The sequence below is a fragment of the Panthera uncia genome, chromosome C2 (assembly GCF_023721935.1).
Source record: "Panthera uncia isolate 11264 chromosome C2, Puncia_PCG_1.0, whole genome shotgun sequence".
NCBI lineage: Eukaryota > Metazoa > Chordata > Mammalia > Carnivora > Felidae > Panthera > Panthera uncia.
In genome coordinates, this window is record NC_064810.1 from 118,827,425 (window position 1) to 118,851,768 (window position 24,344).

At 35.8% G+C, this 24,344-nt stretch overlaps 1 protein-coding gene and 1 non-coding gene across 9 annotated transcripts in view; both read left to right on the forward strand.

Annotated features, from left to right (window-relative positions):
- TFDP2 (transcription factor Dp-2) overlaps positions 1-24,344 on the forward strand; it is a 189,420-nt gene that overhangs the window by 54,285 nt on the left and 110,791 nt on the right. For 4 of the 8 annotated variants that reach the window (XM_049629766.1, XM_049629770.1, XM_049629765.1 and 1 more), the window contains exons 2-3: positions 3,024-3,139; positions 10,750-10,816. In XM_049629766.1, coding sequence (XP_049485723.1) covers positions 3,125-3,139; positions 10,750-10,816 — 82 coding nt within the window. In that variant the 5' untranslated portion in view covers positions 3,024-3,124. Of the gene's footprint in view, positions 1-3,023; positions 3,140-6,266; positions 6,339-8,468; positions 8,546-10,749; positions 10,817-24,344 lie in introns of all 8 variants that reach the window. The other 4 variants (XM_049629769.1, XM_049629776.1, XM_049629767.1 and 1 more) reach the window with 3 other exon arrangements.
- On the forward strand, positions 16,393-16,465 carry TRNAN-GUU (transfer RNA asparagine (anticodon GUU)). Its single transcript has one exon. It is a non-coding gene; the product is annotated as a tRNA-Asn (tRNA).

Sequence of the window (24,344 nt, forward strand, 5' to 3'; positions counted from 1 at the left end):
CCTTCAACTTCTCCTAAGGAAGAAGAGGGAAAGATACTGGATAGGCAACAATATCTGCCTTAGATCTAGCAGGTTTCTAAAATTTAACAGGAACTTTGAATGGAAAACCCTTCCTTATTTTTTGTTGTACATTTAGGGGCACCTGGGTGGCTCAGTCGGTTAAGCCTCTGACTTCGGCTCAGGTCATGATCTTGCGGTTCGTGGGTTCGAGCCTTGCCTTGTGTGGGCCTCTGTGCTTACAGCTTGGAGCCCGGAGCCTGCTTTGGGTTCTGGGTCTCCCTCTCTGTCTCTACCCCTCCCCCGCTTACACTCTGTCTCTCTCTTTTTCAAAAATAAATAAACATTAAAAAAATACATTTCAGGGGCGCCTGGGTGGCTCAGTCGGTTAAAACGTCTGACTTCAGCTCAGGTCATGATCTCGCGGTCCGTGAGTTCGAGCCCCGCGTCGGGCTCTGTGCTGACAGCTCAGAGCCTGGAGCCTGTTTCCGATTCTGTGTCTCCCTCTCTCTCTGACCCTCCCTCATTCATGCTCTGTCTCTCTCTATCTCAAAAATAAATAAATGTTAAAAAAAAAAAAGAATAAAAAGATACATTTCAATAGGTCAGAAGGTAATCTTAGAAATATTTAGAATTGACTTTTCGTGGGATGCCTGGGTGGCTCAGTTGGTTAAGTGTCCGACTTCAGCTCAGGTCATGGTCTCGTGGTTCATGAGTTCAAGCCCCATGTCGGGCTCTGTGCTGACACCTTAGAGCCTGGAGCCTGTTTCAGATTCTGTGTCTCCCAGAACTTATTTCTGCGCCTCCCCTGCTCGCACTCTGTCTCCCTCTCTCTCAAAAATAACTAAACATTAAAAAATGTTTTAAAAATAAAATAAATAAAATTGACTCTTTGTGATTAGGAATGTTCAGTGTTTATGAATAAAATTTGGTGTATTAACTTGGTGGATCTGATGATTTTCATTTGGACAGATTGTACCTAATTTACTGCTTAACATAACCCTGAAAAACTCAGTATACCTGTTTTTCAAATGAGGACACTGAAGCTCAAAGTGGTTAAGTCACTTTGTTCAAGGTCACACAGCTAAGTGTCAGAGCTGAGATTGAGCCTAAATTAAAAAAAATCCATGCTCAGGGTGTCTGGGTGGCTCAGTTGGTTGAGTGTCCAACTCATGTTTCCCACTCAGGTCACGATCTCACCAGTTTGTGGGATGGAGCCCCATGTCGGGCTCTGTGCTGAGCGTGAAGCCTACTTAGGATTCTCTCTCTCTCTCTGTCTCTCTCCTCTGCTCTTGTGTGCGTGGACTCTCTCTAAAATAAATAACATTTTTAAAAAGTTAAAAAATAAGAAAAGTAAGAATACTTTTTTTTTTTTTTTTTTGCCCACAAAGTTTTACTTATAGATTCCAATTCTAGTGTATGAGATGGACATTTTGGAGTTCCTGTTTCTTCAAGCTCCTATTGCTTATGGTCTTTTCCAAATTAAATTTTATTTTTTCCTTCCCCTTAAATTTCTTTATTAAAGCTTTAATTTTGAAATGATGGTAAAATAAGAGGAAAGTTGCAAAAGTAGGGCAAATAACTTCTAAATACCCTTTTCTCAGATTAACCAGTTGCCAACATTTGCCACATTTGTTTTATCATTCCCACTTTATCTCTATATACAGATTATATATATTTTTTCATCATTTGAAAGCTAGTTGCTGCTATCATACCTCTCCACTTCTAAATATTTTGGTGTATGTTTTCTAAAAACAAGCACATCCACCTAAAAAAACCCCATGGTCCTCTGATCAAAAGCAGGAAATGGAACACTGAAACAATACTATTATCCAGTCTGTGGACTCTATTTCAATTTTTCCAGTAGCCCTAATAATGGTGTTCATAGTAAGTATTTTTTTCTGGTCCAGAGTCCACTTCAGGATCATACTTGGAATTTAATTTTTATGTGATTTTTGTCTTTTTAAATCGGGACTGTTAGTCAAGTTTTTTTATTTTTTCTTTCATGACAGTAACGTTTTTGAAAAATTCACCTGTTATTTTATAGAATGACCCTCCATTTAAATTTCTCTGATATTTCCTCATGATTAGATTTAGGTTATGCATTTGGATGGAAATACCTCAGAAGTGATATTATATCCATCTCAGTGCACTTGTGGAGACGCGTGATGTTGGTTTGTGCCACTGTTGGTGGTTATTTGATAGGTTTGATTACTTTGGCTATGTGGTGTGTGTCAGGTTTCTTCACTGTGAAATTTGAATTAGTAGGTATTTTGTGGGGTGATATTTCAAGACTGTGTAAATATCCTTTTTCTCACCCACTTTCACCCACTAGTTGTAGTATCCAATAATGATCCTTGTCTAATCAGTTATTATGATGTTTACAAATTGGTGGTTTTCTTACGTCATTATTCCTTTCTATTTACTAGTTGGTATTGAATTGCAAAGAAGAGCTTTCCCTTCTTCCTCATTATTTCGTTTAATCTGCTTTTTATCAGTATGCAGTCCTGGATCGTTACTTTATTCAAAGAGTTTATAGTCATAATCTGTTACTGTCACTGTATACTTTGGCGCTCAGTTGTTCCAGATTGTCCAGTTGTAGGCCCTTTAGGCTGGCTCCTGTATACTTTTGATATATCTCCATCATTTCTTGAGCTCTTCCTTACTGTACAATAAAATGTTCTAGTCATATCTTGTACATCTCCTGCCCCAGCTCTGGAATTGGCTATTTCTCCAATAAGCCTTGGTGTTTCTTTCATTGCATTATCTAAAGTAACATAGTATGATATTTCAAAGCCCAGGTTTTATCACTTGTTAGCTGAGTTGATTGGTCAAATTTTTTAACTTCTGTAAGCCCAAATTTCTATCTGGAAAATGAGGGTTAAAATGGTATATGTCTCATAGTGTTGTGAAGATTAAATGATCTCCTTAAAGAACAATGCATGTCACTTGGTAAATATGATATGAACATTGCCTATTATTATTGTTATTATATTACTGTTCCCTCTCTTTTCCCCTTTTGACAGGATGTTCTTTTAAGGAGTTATTGAAGACGAAGTTTTTTTGTTTTTGTTTTTTGTTTGTTTTTTAATGGCTTTACAGAATTTTAAATCGAATACAGTTTGACATGACGGCAAAAAATGTAAGTATTTGTAAATTTTTAAACGTGATATTCTTAATGTGAGTTGTACTTTTCCCTATGCACATTTTCTTCACTATTCTAATTAACCAAGTTCATTTTACTGGCATTAATTTATAATTGTTTTTGTTTATGCATAGAGCAAGATAGTAAACTTTAGTGCTGTTGAATATAGCATTCTACTGGACACGGTAGCATTCTTATAAATTGCTGCCAAGTTGTGTCGTCTCAACAGCTGCAAAATTTCCATCTGTAGAAAGTTTCCCACCCCTCTCCTTTTTTGGTACTGTAATAAATTTGTTTTCGTGCTTGCTGGAGATTTTTACTTAGAAGATCACTGTTTTCTTTGGCCCAGTTTTTTTCTTGTGGACATAAGGGAATATGTATACTGGATATTGTTCAAAAGAAGCTTGCTATCTTCCATGAGATGATTCCTGAGGGGACATTAGATTTTGGATTTTTTGGAGAACTTATTCAGTTTGTTTCCTCTGCTTGAGGCTATCATTTCTGAATCTACTTCCTTTCAAGTTATTTTCTTATTGTCAGGCTGTATCAATGGATTTGTTTCCAGTTATGTGAGGATTATGCTAGAAAATAAATACTACAACATTTAGGGAAATAACTTACAATTGCTTTACTGTTCCCAGATTGTCATGTTGGAATCTTTGATTGCATGTAACAGAAGCCAGCTTAGGCTACCTTAAAAAGGGAATTTATTATAAAGATACTGGAATGTCTCAAACAATTTATGAGTAGGAATTTAGTGGGCCCTCAGAAAGATCTGAGTACAGGAACTTGAAATCTACCAGGAACTGAAGCAGTGTTTAGTTTCCATTTATTAACTCTGCTTGTCTGTGTGCATCTGCTTCATACTCTCTCTCTCTCTCTCTCTCTCTCTCTCTCTCTCTCTCTCTGCAAATCATGCTCCTTAGTTTTCCAGGCAGCATCTCAATATATGTGTTACAGAGCCAGCCTGTTCAGAGAAAGAGAGGTGTGAAGGAAAGGAAGGAGGCAGCTTGGCAGATCCTGTCTGCCCACGTGAGCTCCAATTCCAAAGTCCTTGGGGTGGACCTCTGACACTGCTCAAGTGTGATGTCTACTAATGGTTTAGTTAATTGCGACCAGGAAGAGCCAGCATTCTATTGTGTGGAAAGGTCTTTTGTAAGCCAGGCAGTTCCAAATACTGCCTGTTATACATCTAAAGAATAACATTAAAAAAAAAAAAAAAAAAAACCACCTTAATTATTTATCTCTATTTTCCTATTATTAACTTTGCTTTTGACATGCTGTAAGTAGCTGTAAGCAGATATAGATTTTGTTTCATTATAATTTAATTAATTTCATTAGGATAAATTATCAGGAGTAGTAGGCTTTAATCTAAGACTTACATATTTGTTAAAGTGCTGTTGGGGGGAAAGAAGAAACAAAGTTTTAGTCTGTGTATAGGGAATTTTCTTATAGGATATTATCCTGATTTTTTTTTTTCTCCTTTAGGAAAAAGGGGAGGTAAAAGTTATCCTGAACCACAAGATGGTTAACATTCAAATAGCAAGCATATTTTGGCTTAAAATGTGCCTTGAATCAAATATCATCTTCTTAGTCATATGTACAATTCACTATATTAAAAGTTGTTTCCCTAAAGTAGCATAAAACATTTGAACCAGTGATGATTATACTCCCATTATTTTGTTTGTATATTTGGAAGAAATCAAACAGTGAGCAATATATTTCTCTTTCTGCTATGGCATCGTAGGGGGAGAGGGATAAGTGATGAGCTGATGGTCTTTTGATACCTTTGAGTTAGGGACATGGAGAAGTCAAACCTCAGATTAGGCTAATGTATGTGGAAAAGAATTGGAATAGACTGTCTGAAAATAACCAATCAAGTTTACTACCTATTCTGCAATAGATACGAACATTTTTGTGGCTTTTAATATGTTTTGTCAAGATACTTAGTGAAAGGATTATACTAGTTCACAGTGCCACAAACAATTCATTCTCCTTCTTCCCCCACCCACCAAATATATGTACCTGATCCTGTTCTAGGCTCCTGCCTTCTTTGGGCTTATAGTCTAGTGAGAGAAGACAGTGAATACATATATACTGTCAGGTAATGATAAATGTCACGAAGAAAAATAAAATAGGGTAAGAAGAAAGAGGGTGATGGTAACAAGGGAGAGCTCTTTCAACTCAGGTGTTCAGAGAGTTCTCTTTAAGGGCATGACATTCAGACAATGCTCTTGAGTCTCAATCCAAGAAGAAGCCAATCATATGAATATATGGGAAAAGATCATTCCAGGTAGAGGCAGGAAAAGGTGTGGTTGTTTAAGAAACAGCAAGGTGACCAGTTTTATAAGTGGAACAGACTAAGCAAGGGATAGTGGTAGGGGATGAAGTCAGAAGGGAAACAGGGGCTGGATCATGTGGACCCTCAAGGACTGGGGCCTTGGGTGTGTATTTGAAATGTCAGTAAGGAGCCATTAGAGATTTGGTGGATAATTGCATGACCTGACTTACCATCTTAGAAAGTTTGTCCTGACTGCTGAGTCAATAGATTGAAGAGGGGCATAGTAGAAGCAGGAGACTCATTTGGCACTTAACTCAGTAGTTCAGACACACGCACAGGTCTTAGAGAGGCATTAGTAAACACATACTCAAATATTTACATCCTTATTTTCTGTTTCTCATGTTACATTTCTCTTACGAGAGCAGGTTTTTTGTGAAGAGTTGTTTTTGCCTTATCCATGCCATAGTAGGCCTCATGATTACAAATGATAGCGACCCTATTCAAAATAGCTTAAGGCAAAAAATGGAATGTGTTGATTCACATAACTGAAAAGTTTGGAGTAGTGTGGCTTCAAACATATCTGGATTCAGGGGATCACATGATGGTGTCAGGGATCTAGTCTCCCTTTTTCCATCTCTTGGCTCTATATGGTAGCAGAATACCCTACATTGGCCTTATAATTCTTATATCAGAAGAAGAGAGGGAACTTTTCTTTTTTAGCGTGTATATTTCAGATTCCCTGGAGGAGCTTTGGTTGACCCTGCTTGGCCCACATGTTCAGTTAGACAAGTGGAGAAAGAAGTGGGCCAGGTCTGGGTCATGGGTCCACTTTTGTTGAAATAGCACAATTGAAGCTCAAGGATTAACAGCCATACTGAAACTACATGGATTGTGGGATGGGTCATTTTGCAAAAAGTAAGTTCTGTAAAGCTGGCAATATATTCATTGTTTCTGAGATAAAATTGTTGTCAAATGGTATCTAGTAGCCACTGATACGCTTCATGACCACAAATGCAGGTGTGTTCTAACTTAAGCTCCCTCAATATACAATCAAGAATTTGGAAGGTAATTTGATGTGTATTTTGAGCCTTGTCAAATAATCTTTTAAAAAATATGTAAGCCTTGGGGTGCCTGGGTGGCTCAGTTGGTTAAGCGTCTGACTTTGGCACAGGTCATGATCTCATGCTTTGTGGGGTTGAGCCCCGCATTGAGCTATGTGTTGATGGCTCACAGCCTAGAATCTGCTTCAGATTCAATGCCTCTCTCTCTCTCTCTCTCTCTCTCTCTCTCTGTGTCTCTCTGTGCACCTCCCCCACTCACCCTCTGTCTCTCTCTCAAAAATAAATAAAAAACATTTTTAAAAATGTAAGCCATGATACTCATTATAGAAAAATTAGAAAATACAGATAAGGAAACGGCATAGAGATTAGCAGCAGAATTTTGCCTAGGAAGACATCTGGTATATATACAAGTGTGTGTGTATGTAAAAAATATATGTATATATTTCTAATAAAAATGTCATGCTGTTTTGTAACCTACTGTTTAGCTTAATCTCTGTGATGAATGTCTTTTCTTATCTTAATATCTCTGCAACCATTTTAAATGACTGTTTTATGTTATCTACTAAATAGGCATTATACTTTCTTAATATTGGCCATTAAGTTATTTCTATTTTTATATATTTTAAAAATTTTTTTTAATGTTTATTTATTTTTGAGAGAAAGTGAGCGGGGAGGGGCAGAGAGAGAGAAAGACACAGAATCTGAAGAGGCTCCAGGCTCTGAGCTGTCAGCACAGAGCCTGACTCGGGGCTCAAACTCACAAGCCTTGAGATCATGACCTGAGCCGAAGTCAGACGCTTAACCGACTGAGCCACCCAGGTGCCCCTCTATTTTTATATTTTTTAAGTTTATTTATATTTCTAGAGGGAGAGTGAGGGGCAGTGGAGGAGGGGAAGAGACAGGGGGACAGACAAACTGAAGCGGGCTCTGCACTGAAAGAAGAGAGCCTGATGTGGGGCTCAAACTCACAAACTGTGAGATCGTGACCTAAGCTGAAGTCGGATGCTTAACTGACTGAACCACTGAGGCACCCCAAGTTATTTCCATTTTTTTTTAAACTTTCTTTCTTTCTTTCTTTCTTTCTTTCTTTCTTTCTTTCTTTTTTCTTTTTTTTTTTTTTTTTCTTACTCATTGGATTATTCTCATAAGGCAAAGTCTTAATGAAATTACTGGCCGAAAGGGTGTGTGCTTTTGGGGGCTTTTGTTTCATATTGCTAAATTGCATTTCAGAAAGGTTGCACCAATTTATATATTCATCAGTGGTATATGAGAGTGCCATTCCCCTTTCTTTTTTTTTTTTTTTTTAAATGTTTATTTTTGAGAGAAAGAAAAAGCGAATGCATGAGAGCAGGGGAGGGAGCAGAGAGAAGGGGACAGAGGATCTGAAGCAGGCTCTGTGCTGTCAGCAGTGAGCTCTAGGCTCCAACATGAACTGTGAGATCATGACCTGAGTAGCTCAACTGACTGGGCCACTCAGGCGCCCCCCCCCCCGCCGTTATTTTCTTTTTAATCTTTGTCAGTATAATCAGCAAAAAATGGTATGTAATTTATTCATTTCCCTCATTACTAACTAAGTCAAACTGGTATGTTGTATGTTCATTCATTCATTGGTCCCTTGCATCTCCTATGAATTGACTGTCAGTGTTGAAAAGTTAAAAGCCATTACCATTACCATTTGAATAACAATCCACACTTGAACATTGCTTTCATTAATAATCATATTCACATAATTATTTAATTTGATCTAAGGAGCTCTCTGAGTTTGTTGTGCACGTGTTTTGTCAGCTCCATTTTGCAGTGATTGTTCCAAGATCACCTTGCTTGTAAATGTCAGAGCTGAACTTGGAATACAAATCATCTCATTCTGAATCTTGTCTTTCAGTTGTCAATCTAAATATGTTAATGTCAATGAAATTATAATGCTGTTAGTGGGAAATATGGTTTTATTCTTAAAAACTAGGCTTGGATATTTTTTATTCTACAGACATTTAGTGACTGTTTACAGTGTGCAGCACAGTGTTTGAATAACCCAGTAGAAGCCTTTTCTCAGGACCTTGTTAGGTAAAAAATTTTACATAAAATGAGTTCACCTTTTTCTTTTGCTCTGTGAACCATTATTATTATATCCTTTTTAAGTAGAATAAGGAAAAAGGCTGTTTTTAAATGCCCTTCCTAGCCAACTTTTTCTATTCTCAAATAATCCTTTTCTTTGTCTTTAAACTGTAAAGTGTTTATGAAAGCAGAAATTATTGCATTTTTGAAATTTTAATTAAATTAATTTTAGTGTTTATTTAAAGTCTAGATACAAACACTTCTCCATCTACTGGACCCAAATCAGCATATAGTATTGACCCACAACTGACCTTTGTCTTTTTAGTGTGTAATTTGTTGGTTATTAAGATGCAAATGTACTTCTGTTTAAAAGTTTCCAAATTGATTCACTGCTTCACTCTGCAGAAGTTGGCCATTAAGAGCAGGTGTTTAAGCATAACAGTAACTCAGTAACTGTGAACTCTCTCCACTGTGAATATGTGGTTTCAGTTGAGGTTTTTGCCGTTATCTTTGTTTAGTAACAAAAAGGTATAAACTAATGCTTTTGAAATAATTGTAACACATGTATTAAATGATCACATTGTATTAACCTTGGAATATTAAAGTCTGTCTTCGCCTTCTTTGCTTTCTTTTTACAGTAGAACACCAATGAAAGTTTTGTCTTTCTCTTTTTACAGCAAAAAATTTTGTTATAAAAGGGCGGCATGTTAGTGATGCCACAGTAAACTCTTGGCATTTACAAGTAAAGCTCGCCATTAATATTTGTGAACAACTCTGGAGATCCATGTAGTGGTAATTTGTTGCAAATTTTGTTGCAAAGGGTTTACTTCTAATAGCATACTTATAAGAAGCTAGATAGAATTAAGTATCTACACCATTATATACATAGGATTAAGAAGCTGCATTTTAGATGTCTTCTGCTCAGCTGCTGTCATAAAAATTTGGTATTCAATGAGAGAAATAGGTTTGCATCAGAATTACTTTTCCATGATGTGAATGATATGTAGAAATATTTCTGGTAACATATCTCTTGACAAAAAGAAACAGCTATTAGTAGTGCATTTGAATTATTAAATAATGAAATAATTAGCTCTTACATTATGAAATTGTGAAGTATCAAATGAGTTCTCATGAAGAATATATAATGCTAATACAGTGTGTAGTTTAAAAACAACACAAGTGCACAGACATAAAGTTATAAACCTTTGTGTGCTTTAAAATCTTTTCAGTGTGGTAGTACTTTGAAAGGATGTTTGAGGTACCAAGTTAGCATTTGGTAGATTACAAATCTACAAGGATTAAAACAATAGCATAATAGTAATAGTAGAACAACTTATTAGAATCTTGCTTTATGTCAAGTTTTCAAAAATGTAGAGTCTTTTCATTCCTGGCTCTATAATAAATTTTTTAAACTCTGTTTGATGATACTACTGTATTTAGCTCTATGATTCCAAGAAGCCCAGTGGCCATCACATTAAATGAAATAAATTGCCTCAAGGTGAATTTATAGTTACACTTGTTATAGATAGCCCCCAGGTATCATATTAAAGTAATGAAGGTTAACATGAATTGAGCACTTTGTGCCTTACACTGGGCTAGATGCTTTATATGAATTATCTTAATCTTTCTAATAACCTAAACTGATGATAAGCACTTCTAGCACCAGTTCAGAAGACTGAGGTATAGAGAGCTTGTGTGATTTGAACATGACCTTGTGTCTTACTGAACCAGAATATGAGCCCAAGCAGTTGTATTTGAGACCAGTAGATCTCACCTCTGTGGTATAGTATTAATGGTCTTTATCTGATCCATTACGTATCACAATGTTGAAAAACGCATAATAGGCAGTGATTGTGAACAGTAAAAATTAAGGGCAACATGAAAATGGAATTTTGGTAAATCTGTTGGCAGCTTCATGGCTGCCACAACTTGCTTTCAAAAAAACCATCAGTAAAATCCGTAGGTCTCAGTTCTGCTCACAAGTAACATTATTTCATTGATTTTTATCTTAATCTGTACAATTCCTGCTTTTCCCATTGCAAGCAACATTTTCTTTTAATTTCTACTCCTATTGTTGATATAATTAATTCATTTTTATGTGGCTGTGTTTATTATTTTACATGGAATCTTCAGTGGAAGGTATAAAATAACTTATTAAATGATCACATAATACTTAAGATTCTATTTTTAATTTTTAAAACTATTTTATTCAGGTTGGTTTGCCTTCCACAAATGCAGAACTAAGAGGATTTATAGATCAGAATCTCAGTCCAACAAAAGGTAAGGACAGTTGAATAGAAATTTTCTGCATTGAGCCAGTTTGATTGCATTTGTTTTATAAAATATGCAGCTATGAGTATTACTTTACGTATAATGATTGTTATATAATATCACTGGGTTGTGTTATAATATGCCAAATAACTTATATCATATGAAACTCAGTTCTGAGAGGTGGGGAGAGAGTGAGGTTGAGTGTGTGTGATATTTGTGTTACTTTTCTCCATCTCTTTCCTAAGAGGTCTCTAAGACCACCCTTGATAAATGATCCTCCTGCTGTTGAAACTAACTGTTCAAGCTACTTTTTTTCTTGATTTTCTTGTTGGATAGTCCTACATCCTAGTAGTTTAACTTGTAAGGAAGTACAGTAGAATGAATGAATATACATAACATTTCTGTATCTAATATATGGTTTACTGGAGAAATGCTTATATCAGAAATCTGACCCACCAGTACAGGAATTTATGCAGGACACTGTCTGTATCTTTCAGTATGTATCTTTCATCAGTATCTTTTAGTATGTAAAGATAATATACTGAAATATTTATGGTTGAAATGATACGATGTTTGGGATTGCTTCACAATAATCCACTGGGGGAAGAAGAGTAAAGTGAGTGGAATTATAGATAAACTGTCTATGAGTTGATTAAGTATTTTAAGCTGGGTGGATAGCTGTAAGGGGTTTCATTATTCCTTTCTCTCTTCCTTTGTATATGTTTGAAATTTTTCATTATAAAGGTAGGAACAAAATAGATGTCATTATATACACATAGCTATGAGAGAAACATCAGCTTCCTCAAAGGGTTTATGTCCAAGGTAGGCTATATGCTCTGGAGAGAAGAGTAGAGAAGTCTGTATTTCAGTATTAAAAAAATCTAGTTTAATAATGAGAATGTCTGTGAGAATTTAATTATGTGTATGAAACAGTGAAAGAGACACCACAAGCCTTAATGCTTTTCATTTTCCCCCAATTTTTTCATTGTAGTAAAATACACAGAACATAAAATTTACAACTTTAACCATTTTTACGTGTACAGCTCAGTGGTATTAAGTACATTCATGTTGTGTGGCCATCACCACCATCCATATCCATAACTCTTTTCACCTTGTGAAATTCAAATTCTATACTCTTTAAACAATAACCCCCCACTCTCCTTTTCCCTGTTGTCTCTGGCAACCACTGTTCTTCCTGTCTCTATGATTTTGACTACTCTAGGTACCACATGTAAGTGGAATCCTAATAGTAATTGTCATTTTGTGACTGGCTTATTTCAGTTAACATAATGTCCTCAAGGTTCATCTATATTGTAGTATATGTCAAAATTTCCTTCCTTTTTAAGGCTGAATACTATTCTATTGTGTATGTATACCACTTTTGCTTATCATTCATCCATCACTGGACACCTGGGTTGCTTCAGTGTTTTAGCTGTTGTGGATAATGCTTTTATGAATAAGGGAGTACAAATATCTCTTTGGGACCCTTCTTTTAATTCTTTTGGTATATACCTAGAAGTGGAATTTCTGTGTCATATGGTAATTCTATTTTTAATTTTTTGGAGGAATTACCATTCTGATTTCCACAGTAGCTGTACCATTTTACATCCCTACCAACAGTGCACAAAGGTTCCAGTTTCTCCACATCCTTGTCAACATTTGTTTTTTGTTTTATTATAGCCATCCTGGTAGATATGAAGTGATATCTCACTGTAATTTTGATTTGCATTTCTTTAGTAACTAGTCGTGTTGAGCATCTTTTTATGTGCTTACTGGCCATTTATATATCTTCTTTGAAAGGTCTACTCCAGTTTTTGGAGTTGTGTTTTAGGGATTCTTTATGTATGCTGGATATTGATCCCTTACGAGATAAATGATTTGCAGATATTTTCTTCTGTTCAGTAGGTTGTCTTTTCTCTTTCTTGATCATCTCTTTGGATGTGCAAAAGTTCTTTATTTAGTGGAAGTCTAGTTCATCTGTTTTTTTCTTTTGTTGTCTGTGCTTTTCTTGTCACGTCCATCACATGGTTGCCAAATCCAGTGTCATGAAGATTTTCCTCAATGCTTCCTTCTGAGAATTGTATAGTCTTGGTTCTTTAGTTTAGGTCTTTGATCCATTTTGAGTTAATTTTTATATAAGGTAAGGATCAAATTGGCATATGGATAACCAGTTTTTCCATTACTGTTTATAATAGAGGTCAAGGTCTTAGCACCCTTGTCAAAAATAAGTTGGCCATATATGTGAAGGTTTATTTCTGGGCTTTTTATTATTTTCCTTTAGTATATATGTCTGTCCATATGTCAGTACCATAATGGGGTTTTTTAAATTAATTAATTTATTTTTGAGAGAGAGAAAGCAGGCGGGAGTGGCAGAGAGAGAGGGAGACGGAATCCCAAGCAAGCTCTGTGCTGTCAGCACAGAGCCCAGTGTGGGGCTCAAACTCACAGAATGGTGAGATCATGACCTGAGCCAAAACCAAGAGTTGGACACTTAACTGACTGAGCCACCCAGGCACCCCCAGTACCATTATGTTTTAAATTATTGTAGTTTTGTAATAAGTTTCAAAGTTGAGAAGTGTGAGCCCTTTAACATTATTATTTTTTAAGATTATTCTGCTATTTAGGATTCCTTGTAATTCCACATGAATTTGAGGATCAGCTTTTCCATTTCTGTAAAAAAAAAAAAGGCTGTTAGAATTTTGATCGAGATTGCATTGAATCTGTAAATCGCTTTAGTTTTATTGACACCTTAACAATGTGAAGTCTTCCTATTCATCAAAATATTTCATATATTCAGGGCCTGTTTGATTGTATCATTTCTTTTTGAAGTAAGAAATATGTTCTGGAAATAGATAATGGTGGTGATGGTTATACAACTTTGTGAACATACTGGAAACCACTGAATTGTACTTTAAAAGGTAAATTTTTGGTATGTGAATTATACCTTTATTTAAAAAAAAAAAAAAAAAACACCAACCACTTTCTTTAACTTGATGTCTGTTTCCAGCTCTGATTTGTTCTTCCCCTCATTGTCAAACTTCTGGAAGAAGCTATACACTTATAATCCCATTCTCAGCTTTAATTTACTCCTCTGCCCAATGTAATCTGGCTTTGACTCCAATAATCCACTGAAACTGCTCTTGGTCTTTGTTTTTTTTCTTTGTTGTTTATCAGCTTTTCATGCAGTTAATTTCCCCTCTTGTTTTTTAAATAATATTCTACTTTTAGAATAGTTTTAGATATGCAGAGAAATTATAGAGAGAGTTCAAGAGAGTTCTCTTAAACCCCTTAGTCAGTTTCTCCTACTGCTAACATCATACAGTGGTTTAGTACAGTTTTTTCAATTAATGAGCCAAAATCAACGTATGTTAATTAACAGAAGTCCAACTTCTTCAGATTTCCTTAATTTTTAGCTAATGTTCTCTTTCTGTTCCAGGAGAGCATCCAGGATACCACATTACATTTCATGACCATCATCCTTAGCCTCCTTTTGGCTATGACAGTATCTCAGACTTTCTGTGTTTTTAATGACAGTTTTGAGGAGTGTTCAGGTATTTTGTAGAATGTCCCTCCATTGGGATTTTTCTGATGTGTTTCTCATGATTAGATTGGAGTTATGAGTTTTTGAGAAGAACCACAGAGATAAAGTGCCATTCTCATCACAGCATATCAAAGGTCCATACTATCAACATGACTTATCATTGTCGATGTGAACTTTGATCACTTGGCTGAGGTAATGTTTGTCCTGCTTCTGTACTATAAAGTGACTTTTTAACCTCTCCCCCTTTCCATACTGTAGTCTTTGGAAGGAAGTCATTATGTGGAACCCATATTTGAGAAGTGGAGAGGTTGCTCTACTTCTGGGAGGGGGAGTATCTACATAATTTATTTGGAATTCTTTTCCACCCTAGATTTGTCTCTTCTCTCTTGTTTCTTCACTTATTTATTTAATGCTTGATTTATATTATTTAGTTTGTACCTGATATTTCGTTTATACTCTGGGTTATAGTCCAATACTTACTTAATTTTCTGCTTGAGTTGATACAGCTGTGGCCACAGTTGGTTTTCTGTGTTCCTTTGGCATATGTCCCTTGTTGCGGGTGTGGTTTTGTGTTTGTTTTTGTTTTGAGCGCTTATTTCTTTAGCACTCCGAGATGTTCCAGGCTCATTTTACATTATTTCTTGCCTACTTCTCAGATCAGCCATTTTCCCAAAGATTCCTGATTCCTTTTAATGGAGAATGTTATTAGAAACCAAGATCTCGGTGCTGGATGAACTCATTGCTCCTGGGATGGTGTCTTTCTTTTTGAATCACTCGTTTTTATGTGTCTGTGATACCACACTTTTTAAGACTTTCATAAGAAAGCAGTATAGTGTAGCAGTTAAGAACAAGGGCTCTAGAGGACTCAGTGTGATCTGATCTTGGTTGTACTTCTTACACCCAACCAAGTGTGTAAACCTGAGCAAGTTGATCTCCCTAAACCAAAGTATCCACATCTATAATGAAGCAGGTAGCAATAAGTTGCTTAGAGAGTGTCTAAGGATTAAATGAGGTAGTGCACATAAATCACTTAGTACAACACCTAGCACATAGTAAGCATTCATTAAGTGCTTGCTCCTTTTCCTCATATTAATATTTTCATCTTCCTTTTTGTCTGCTCTCTTTCAGTCTACTCTGCTGGCTCTCTCTCTGTCTCCTAAATGTTAATGTTCCAGGGGCAACTTGGGTGGCTCAGTCAGTTAAGTGTCCAACTTTGGCTCAAGTCATGATCTCGTGGTTCATGGGTTCGAGCCCTGCGTCAGGCTGTGTGCTGACAGCTCAGAGCCTGGAGCCTGCTTCGGATTCTGTGTCTCCCTCTCTCTCTGCCCCTCCCCTGCTTGTGCTCTGTTTCTCTCTTAAAAATAAATAAAAACATTAACAAATTTTTTAAATGTTAGTTTTCCATGGGGTTTTGTCTTAGGTTTTTTTTCTCGTTTTGTAAATTCTCCACAGGCAATTTCATCTATTCATCATTGCTGTAGTTATCATTTACTTTGTATATGGACTATTGTCAAATCTATATCTCTGACCCAAATTTGTCTTGAGATTTTGTATAGCCAGTTGCTTATTGGATGCCTTCACTGAGTAACTTAAAGCATCTCAGGCTCAAACTCCAGAATTAAAGTAATTATTTCACCTCTCAAAACCTGCTTTCCCCTTTTCCTTATCTTACTGAATAGTAGTACCATCTACCCTTTGCCTAAACCAGAGATTGAGGTCTCATATTTGATTCCTTTTCTTTCTCTCTGCTTCTAGTCAAATCATTTATAAGGCTTGTTGGTTCTGCGTCCTCAGTCTCTCAGTCCTCCCCAACCGTTTTCTCTATCTTTGTTGCTAATATCTTAGTTCAGACTACGATAAATCGTTTCCTGGATTACTGTGACTGTTGTACTTACTTCCAGATTTCTTTCTTTCTGTTTCATTACTGTAGTATAGCTCTCAAACACAAACCTCAACAGTCTTTCCATGTTAAAAAAATTAGTTTAGTAGTTCCTTATTGCCCTCAAGATAAAGTCTAAACTCTGATTTGAAAGATCTGTGGGGCGCCTGGCTGGCTCAGTTGGTAGAGCATGTGACTGTTGATCTCAGGGTTGTGAGTTTGAGCCCCATGTTGGGTGTAGAGATTACTTAAAAATAAAATCTTAAAAAAATAAATCAAATAAAAAATCCTTCATGTTAGAGTTCTTGCTTTTATCCAGAGCCTTATCTCAGATACCTCTTCTTCTGCCACTTTGCACTACGTTCTCTCTTTCACTTTCTGTCTCTGTCTGTCTCCGTCCATCTGTACATACCTCTCTGTGCCTGGAACTCTGATCCCTGACATGGTCTTCTACTCCACTCCTGACACATATTACACCTGGCTAATTTCAGTTCATTATTCACATCTAAGTTTACGTCTTATTTCCACTTGGCCCATAAGCCTCTAATACTCTCTCCTTATCCCTTTTGTAGTATTTATCACACTGTACTTTAATGACTCATTTACTTATTTGTCCCCCTCCCCGGACTCTGTAAGTCAAAAACTTTTTCTTAATTCATCATTGTATCTCTAGGACAAGTATTTCAAAGTATCTATCCCACAGTATCTGTCTCAAACTAGGAACATCGTTGAAAGAATGTTATGTCCTTACCTTCTGTCTATAATTTCTTTGACCACTGGGCAAATTCCTATTTACTCTTTAAAATCTAGCTGACCACGAATTCCTTTGTAGCTCCTTGTTACTACAGTTCCTTTCTGTTAGTTAACCTTTGGACCCTGTACATACTATATTATTGTCCTTATCACATTATATTGTATTTCTTTATAGATTGTCCTTTTCTTTTGCTAAACTCTGAGCTCCTTGAGAGCAGGGTCCTTTTTCCTATTTTTGTCTTCAGAATCTCGCTTGGTGTCTAGCACAGTTATGTTCAGTAAATACTGAATTGCAAGAGTTTGTTTTGCTATGTTTCCAGACTTGTAATAAAAATGTTTATTTATCTAAACGTTGAGAAGTAAGCGTAGAAGGAACTTACCTTAAAACTTTCTGAACAAAGTGTTAAGGAATTTAGAGTGAGGAAGGTTTCTGAACTTTTTGTCTTAGGACACATAACTAAGAGTTGGAGCTTAAAAATTACTAATTAATTAAAATAAGAACAAGCCTGAAGATAATTATATTCAGTCATAACCAGGCGAGTAGTAGAGGATTTAAAAGCAATAGAGTATTTGTATGTCCTGGTTATGAATCATGTAACTGTGCATTATTGAGGAAAACGAAAGGTAAAAATCCTGTGACATACAACTTCACTTTGTGTGGTGTCGAAAGTCCATCAGTGTCTTTGGTGAAGACCAAGGATCTCTCAGTTATCTGGGAGGTGGATGCTGTTGGGTGGTCTGTACGTTTGGATATTTCTGCATGTGGAAAGAGGCCATACTTGCCTGCAAGCTATACACAGTCCTCTGGGAAGCTGCCTGATCAGCAGCTGCTAGGAGGGTTGCACTTGTGGGATGAATTGCTCATGTCTTTGCAGGCAAGTGAGGTCTGCCATATATTCCCCGCTTGTTCCTTTATAACCTCAGCAGAGCAATTCCACTTTGCCAGCTCCTTCATTGCTTGCACATCAAATTTAAAATATGCATATCTTATACTGACTGCCAGTTCTCCACTATCCAAGAGATTGCAATACACTATGGCTATTAAAAGTTCAGCCTATTAAAATGAATTCAGCAACTTGAAAGAGGGAATCACTGAATAATCAAACAGATTCCTCCTGTGGAAACAGAGCTAATGGAAAAGATGAGAGAAAGCCGTGATAGAAAAGGGAATGAAAACTCTCAAGAGGATACAGTTGCAACATAGAAAAAGTTGTTTTGGAACTAAAAATATATTCAGAATTCTTAAATCTAAGAAAGATTGAAAATAAGAAATGGCCAAAGATGTACAATGAGCAAAACAATATTGATATCAAATAAAATACACTAAAAGTCTCAAGGCATTAAAGGGAAGAAAGGAATATTGTATAGTGAAACAAGGGAAAAAAATCCAACCAACAACCAAATTTTTAGAAAATGGGCAAACCTTGTGAATAAGGGGTGCCTGGGTGGCTCAGTTGGTTAAGCATCCAACTTCAGCTCAGGTCATCATCTCGTGGTCCATGGTCCGTGAGTTCGAGCCCCACGTCTGGCTCTGTGCTGACAGCTCAGAGCCCGGAGCCTGCTTTGGATTCTGTGTCTCCCTCTATTTGCCTCTCCCCCTCTCACGCTCTGTCTCTGTCTCAAAATAATAAACATTAAAAAGAAAGTTATGAATAAACAGTTACAGAAAAAGAAATATTAATGGTTCTTACACAGATAAAAAGGTACTGTACCTCATTCATAAAACGTGTAATTTGAAAGTACACTGAATACCACTTTCCACTCTATAAGATTGGTGAATATTAAGAAGTTTGATAAAACACTGTTGTGAAGAGTATAGGGTAACATGTTCTCTTACACTGCTGGTAGGAGCATAAATTAGTACAGCCTTTATGGGAAGCAATTTCACAGTACTGTAATTGATTTATCATTCACATTTCCTATAACCCATCAATCCCAGTTTTAAGAATTGATTCTACTGATGTGCTAGCAAATAGGGAAAGTGAAGCTTAATGTTTGCAGTATTACATGTAATAGCAAAATATTGGAAACTCTTAAGCTCATTGGTAAGATTTGATTAAATAGTGTTCAATATGTACAAAGGAATACTATGCAGATATAAATTTGGGAATGAGAATGCTATGTACAAGTATGGAATGGGGGCACCTGGGTGGCTCCTTCAGTTAAGCATCCTACTCAGTCTCAGCTCAGGTCTTGATCTGTGGTTGTGAGTTCAAGCACCACATTGGGCTGGGTGTGAAGCCTACTTAAAAAATTTTTTTTGTTTAATATAGAATGATCTACAAAGATACATTATTAAGTGCAGAACAATGTACTATATATATAACCATTTGTTTAAATAGAGGTGTAATACAAACACATAATGTTTCTTGTAAGAAAACACAAAGGCTTGACATTCATTATCTGGTGGTAGAGAAACAGTGTCTTTCACAAAGAAGTTTTTAATTTTAATAAAGTCCAACCTGGCAGTTTTTTCTTTCATGGATCATGCTTTTTGGTTGTATCTAAAAAGTCATTGCCACAAGCACCTGGCTGGCTCATTCAGTACAGCATGTGATTCTTGATATTGTGGTCATGATTTCAAGCCCCACATTGGGTGCAGAGACTTCTTAAAAAAAAAAAAAAAAGTCATTACTAAATTTGAAAGCACTTTCATAGTCTCCTGGGGCTTTAAAAAAATTTTTTTTAATGTTTATTTTTGAGAAAGAGACAGAGCACGAGTAGGGGAGGGACAAAGAGAGAGGGAGACACGGCATCTGAAGCAGGCTCCAGGCTCCGAGCTATCAGCACAGAGCCTGATGCAGGGCTTGAACTCACGAACCTCAAGATCATGACCTGAGCCAAAGTCGGACACTCAACCAACTAAGCCACCCAGGCGCCCCTGTTTTTCTTCTAGGAATTTTGCTGTTTACATTTAGGTCAGTGATCCGTTTTGAGTTTATTTTGTTAGAGGTGTAAGATTTATTTCTAATTTTTTTTTTCTTTTTTTGCATGTAGATGTCTAGTGTTTCCAGCTTCATTTGTTGAAAAGACTCCTTTCTCCACTGAATCTCCTTTGACCTTTGTCAAAGATGAGTTGAATATATTTATGGGGTTCTATTTCTAGGCTCTTTTTTCTATTCTATTAATCTATTTTCCTGTTCTCTTGCTGATACCAAATTGTCTTCATTACTGTGGATTGATAGTAGTCTTAAAGTTGAATAGTGGCAATGTTAGCTATTCTGAGTCTTTTGCCTTTTCACGTAAATTTTAGAATTAGTTTGTTGATATCCACAAAATAACTTACTGGGATTTTGACTGAGTTTGTATTGAATCTGTACATCAAATTGGGAATAACTGACATCTTAACAATATTGATTCTTCCTATCCATGATGGAACATCTCTCCCTTTTGGGGGTGTTGAATTGTATAAGTTCTTTATATATTTTGGATACTAACCTGTTATCAGGTATGTCACTTGCAATTATCTTCTCCCATTCCATAGTTTGCCTTTTGTTGATTGTTTCCTTTGCTGTGCAGAAGCTTTTTATTTTGATGAAGTCCTAGTAGTTTATTTTTTCTAGTGCTTCCCTTGCCTCAGGAGACATATCTAGAAAGAAGTTGATACAGCCAATGTCAAAGAAGTTATTGCCTGTGCTCTCTTCTAGGATTTTTATGTTTCAGGTCTCCCATTAAGGTTTTTAATCCATTTTGGGTTTATTTTTGTGTATGCTGTAAGAAAGTGGTCCAGTTTCATTATTGAGTATGTTGTTGTCCAATTTTCCCAACACCATTTGTTGAAGAGACATCCTTTTTCCCATTGGATATTCTTTCCTGCTTTGTCAAAGATTAATTGGCCATATAACTGTGGGTTCATTTCTGGGTTTTCTATTCTGTTCCATTGATCTATGTGTCTGTTTTTGTGACAGTATCATACTGTTTTGATTACTTCAGCTTTGTAATATAACTTGAAGTCTGGATAAATTCCCTAGAATCTTCTACATATACTGTCATCTGTGATTAAAGACAATTTCACTTTTCCTTTCCAATTTGTATTTCTTTTTTCTTTCTTGATATCACTGATTAGGACTTCCAGTTCAAAGTTGAATAGAAATGGTGAGAGCAGAAATCCTTGCTGTGTTCCTGATCTTAGGAGGAAAGAAAGCATCTAGTCTGTGTTATTAGGTATGATGTTAGCTGTAGAGCTTTCCCATAGCTGCCTTCCATCTGGTTGAGTAAGTTTCCTTCTATTCTTAGTTTTCTGAGTATTTTGATCATGAATGGTTGTTGGATTTTGTTGTTTTTTTCTGTACTAATTTATTACAATGATTATATGGGGGGTATCTGTAGCCCATGAATATGGTGAATTACATTGATTGATGTTTACATGTCACAAAAACTTTGAATTCCCTGGACAAATACCACTTAGTTATGAGAGAATCTTTTAAATTCTCCATTTGGAGAGTATTATTGCTTAGAACCTGTTCTGTGCTATTTTTAATCCTTTCCAGTCAAGAGATGATTGTAGGATCCCTGAGTAGCAACAGGGAACCAGCTAGGGTCAGAGTACATATATCTGTAGTGAAACTAATTGTTTCAGGTTTTGTAACATTTTTGAACAGATCTTCATAGCCTGGGAACAGGAATAAAGGAATTTGTGGGCAAAGCAGTAGGAACAGAAGGAATTCACAGTTTCACAAAAAGTGTTGCTGGAATGGCTCCCTATAGGGACCTTAATAGTGCATTTCTGCCAAGAAAGGAATGTGAGCACTTTATTTCTTGATAAGAAAAAATTTTAAAGGAGTTGGAAAGGTGAAAAAGGTAGGGAATTGGTGTTAAAGATCATTTCACTGTTCAAATTCTTTTTTTTTTTTTTTTTTTTAAACGTTTTTTATTTATTTTTGGGACAGAGAGAGACAGAGCATGAACGGGGGAGGGGCAGAGAGAGAGGGAGACACAGAATCGGAAACAGGCTCCAGGCTCCGAGCCATCAGCCCAGAGCCTGACGCGGGGCCCGAACTCACGGACTGCGAGATCGTGACCTGGCTGAAGTCGGACGCTTAACCGACTGCGCCACCCAGGCGCCCCAACACTGTTCAAATTCTTAAAAGTAAATTAGCTTACATATTTTAGATTTGTATGTTTAATGTAAAAGGCTACTAACGTTTGCCCATAGGCTCTTTCTCGGAGTTTACTTAATGATTTAAGTCCTGAAATATCTAGTAAGCTTTTATTTTATTTTATTTTATTTTATTTTATTTTATTTTATTTTAATTACTCTAAACAGTAGGTATAAGCAACATTTGGTTGCTATTTCTATAAAGATTCTTTGGCAGGGTTCTAAATCTAAGGTCATGTTAGGGTGAGTTTGGCCTCTCTTACTGTGCAAGACTTAGTAAGAGATTGTGTTTTAATAAACACAGTGAATGGTTCTGGCTTTGCCTTTTGAATCTGGGTTTGGTTTCAGGATATTTAAAAATATCTTAATGATCTGAAAATAGACAACTATCCCATTCTACAAATAGTTTTATTGACCTGCTCATTCCAGTAGCTTGCTTTTCCTGAAGAACCTGTATCATCTGATCTTTTTTCTCTCTTGTATTTTTCCTATATTTGTCTACAAGAAAGCTTCATTTAAATAATAGTGTTAGGTTGCCATATTAAGTAATTAAACACTAGAATTAAATAAGAATTACCTTTTGGAAATAAAATAAAAGTGTTCCTGATTTAAAAAAAAAAAATTAAAGTGTTTTAAAATGGGCTGTGGTTACCACATCTTTTACCTTCCTGTTAACTGCTTTCACAATGTATATTGTGGTTAGGTAGAATTACATAACTTTGCTTTGTGTTTTGATTGCATGTTGTAGATTTATAAATAGGTTTGATAATGCAGTATGTTATATGTGAGTCACAATCAAATGAATAAAAACAACTTTATTCTCTATTCTGGTAGTTCATATAAATTGCTTTGTTATAAAGAGTATGATATGATGATGCCTATTTTTTTTATAGTTCTTGAAATCATTGTTTCTTATGAAAAGGTGATAAACTGATATTCTTCTTTTGGGAGGAAAGGATATCTGCAAGCTTGTTTCTATATTATTTTAATATTCACTTCCAGTAAATTACCTTACAACTCAGTTGGCAGAGTAGAGTGGTGTTGAAATTAAAAGGTCTTTCTTTATGTGATTTATTATTTACTTAGTATTTTTAAAATGGAGTTGATCTGATTGTTCTGTTTACTATTCCCATATGGCCCATTGTATTCTCATGGAAGAAAACCTTTTCTATAAAGGCTTTAACTTGAGCTAGCCATCTTGCTTACCATTGGTAACAGCTGTTTTGGTTAGTTCAAACCCACAACACTAAGGGAAGATCATTTTGATTGCCAGTTTGAATTTAGTTCTGAAACTCGCATCTTAAATGTTTTTATTTTTGAATTTGTCTTGTTTGTGACCAACATAAATGTGCATGAGTTGCCAAATCCAAAGGCAAAATATCAAGAAACATGCTTTAACGGTATTAAACAACTTTGTTGCCAACACAGTGTTTTTAAAATTACATCTAGCAATTTGCCTAATCTGACGTTTAACCTGGTTTCTCCTCCTCTTCTTTATAAATTATATGGTAAATAAAAATGTTCTTTTTTTAAAGTTGTATCTGTCTTGGCTTTTAATAGCATAGATTTATTATTTACTGTTTTTGTGCTTTATATATGGAATCATATGGTATTCTTTTGTGACTAGCTTCTCTTGCTCAACATTATGTTTTTGAGATTCATCCATTTTGTATGTAGTTGTAGTTAATGCTTTCTCATTGCTATATAATATTCCATTGTGTGAATAAACCATAATTTATTTATTTATTCTAATGTCATTAGGCATTTAGGGAGTTTTCAGTTTTTGGATATTACAGTTAATGAGCTTATGAACATTCTAATCTTTGTCCTTTGATGAACACGTGCATGAATTTCTCTAGAGCATATACCTAGGATTGGAATTGTTTGGTTAGAATATACGTCTTCAGCTTTAGTAGATATTTCCAGATGACTTTTTCCAAAGTGATACTACCAATTTACCCTGTTAGGTAGCAATATATGAAGATTCTCAATTGCTCATATTGTTGTTAATCTTAGTATTTTTCATCTTTTTCCTTATACTCATTCTGGTGGGTGCTTAGTGGTAATGCACTGTGCACATTTCCCTGACGATTAATGAGGTAAAGAATCTTTCCCATAGTTTGGCTATAAATTATGATAAAACATTGTTGTAGTGTACAGTTCTGTACCAGATATATTTCGTTTCATTCCAGGGAGCTGAATTTCAAGAATTATATTACAAGCGTTATGTGCATTTAAAGGATACTATAATGAGTCAAGGCCATGG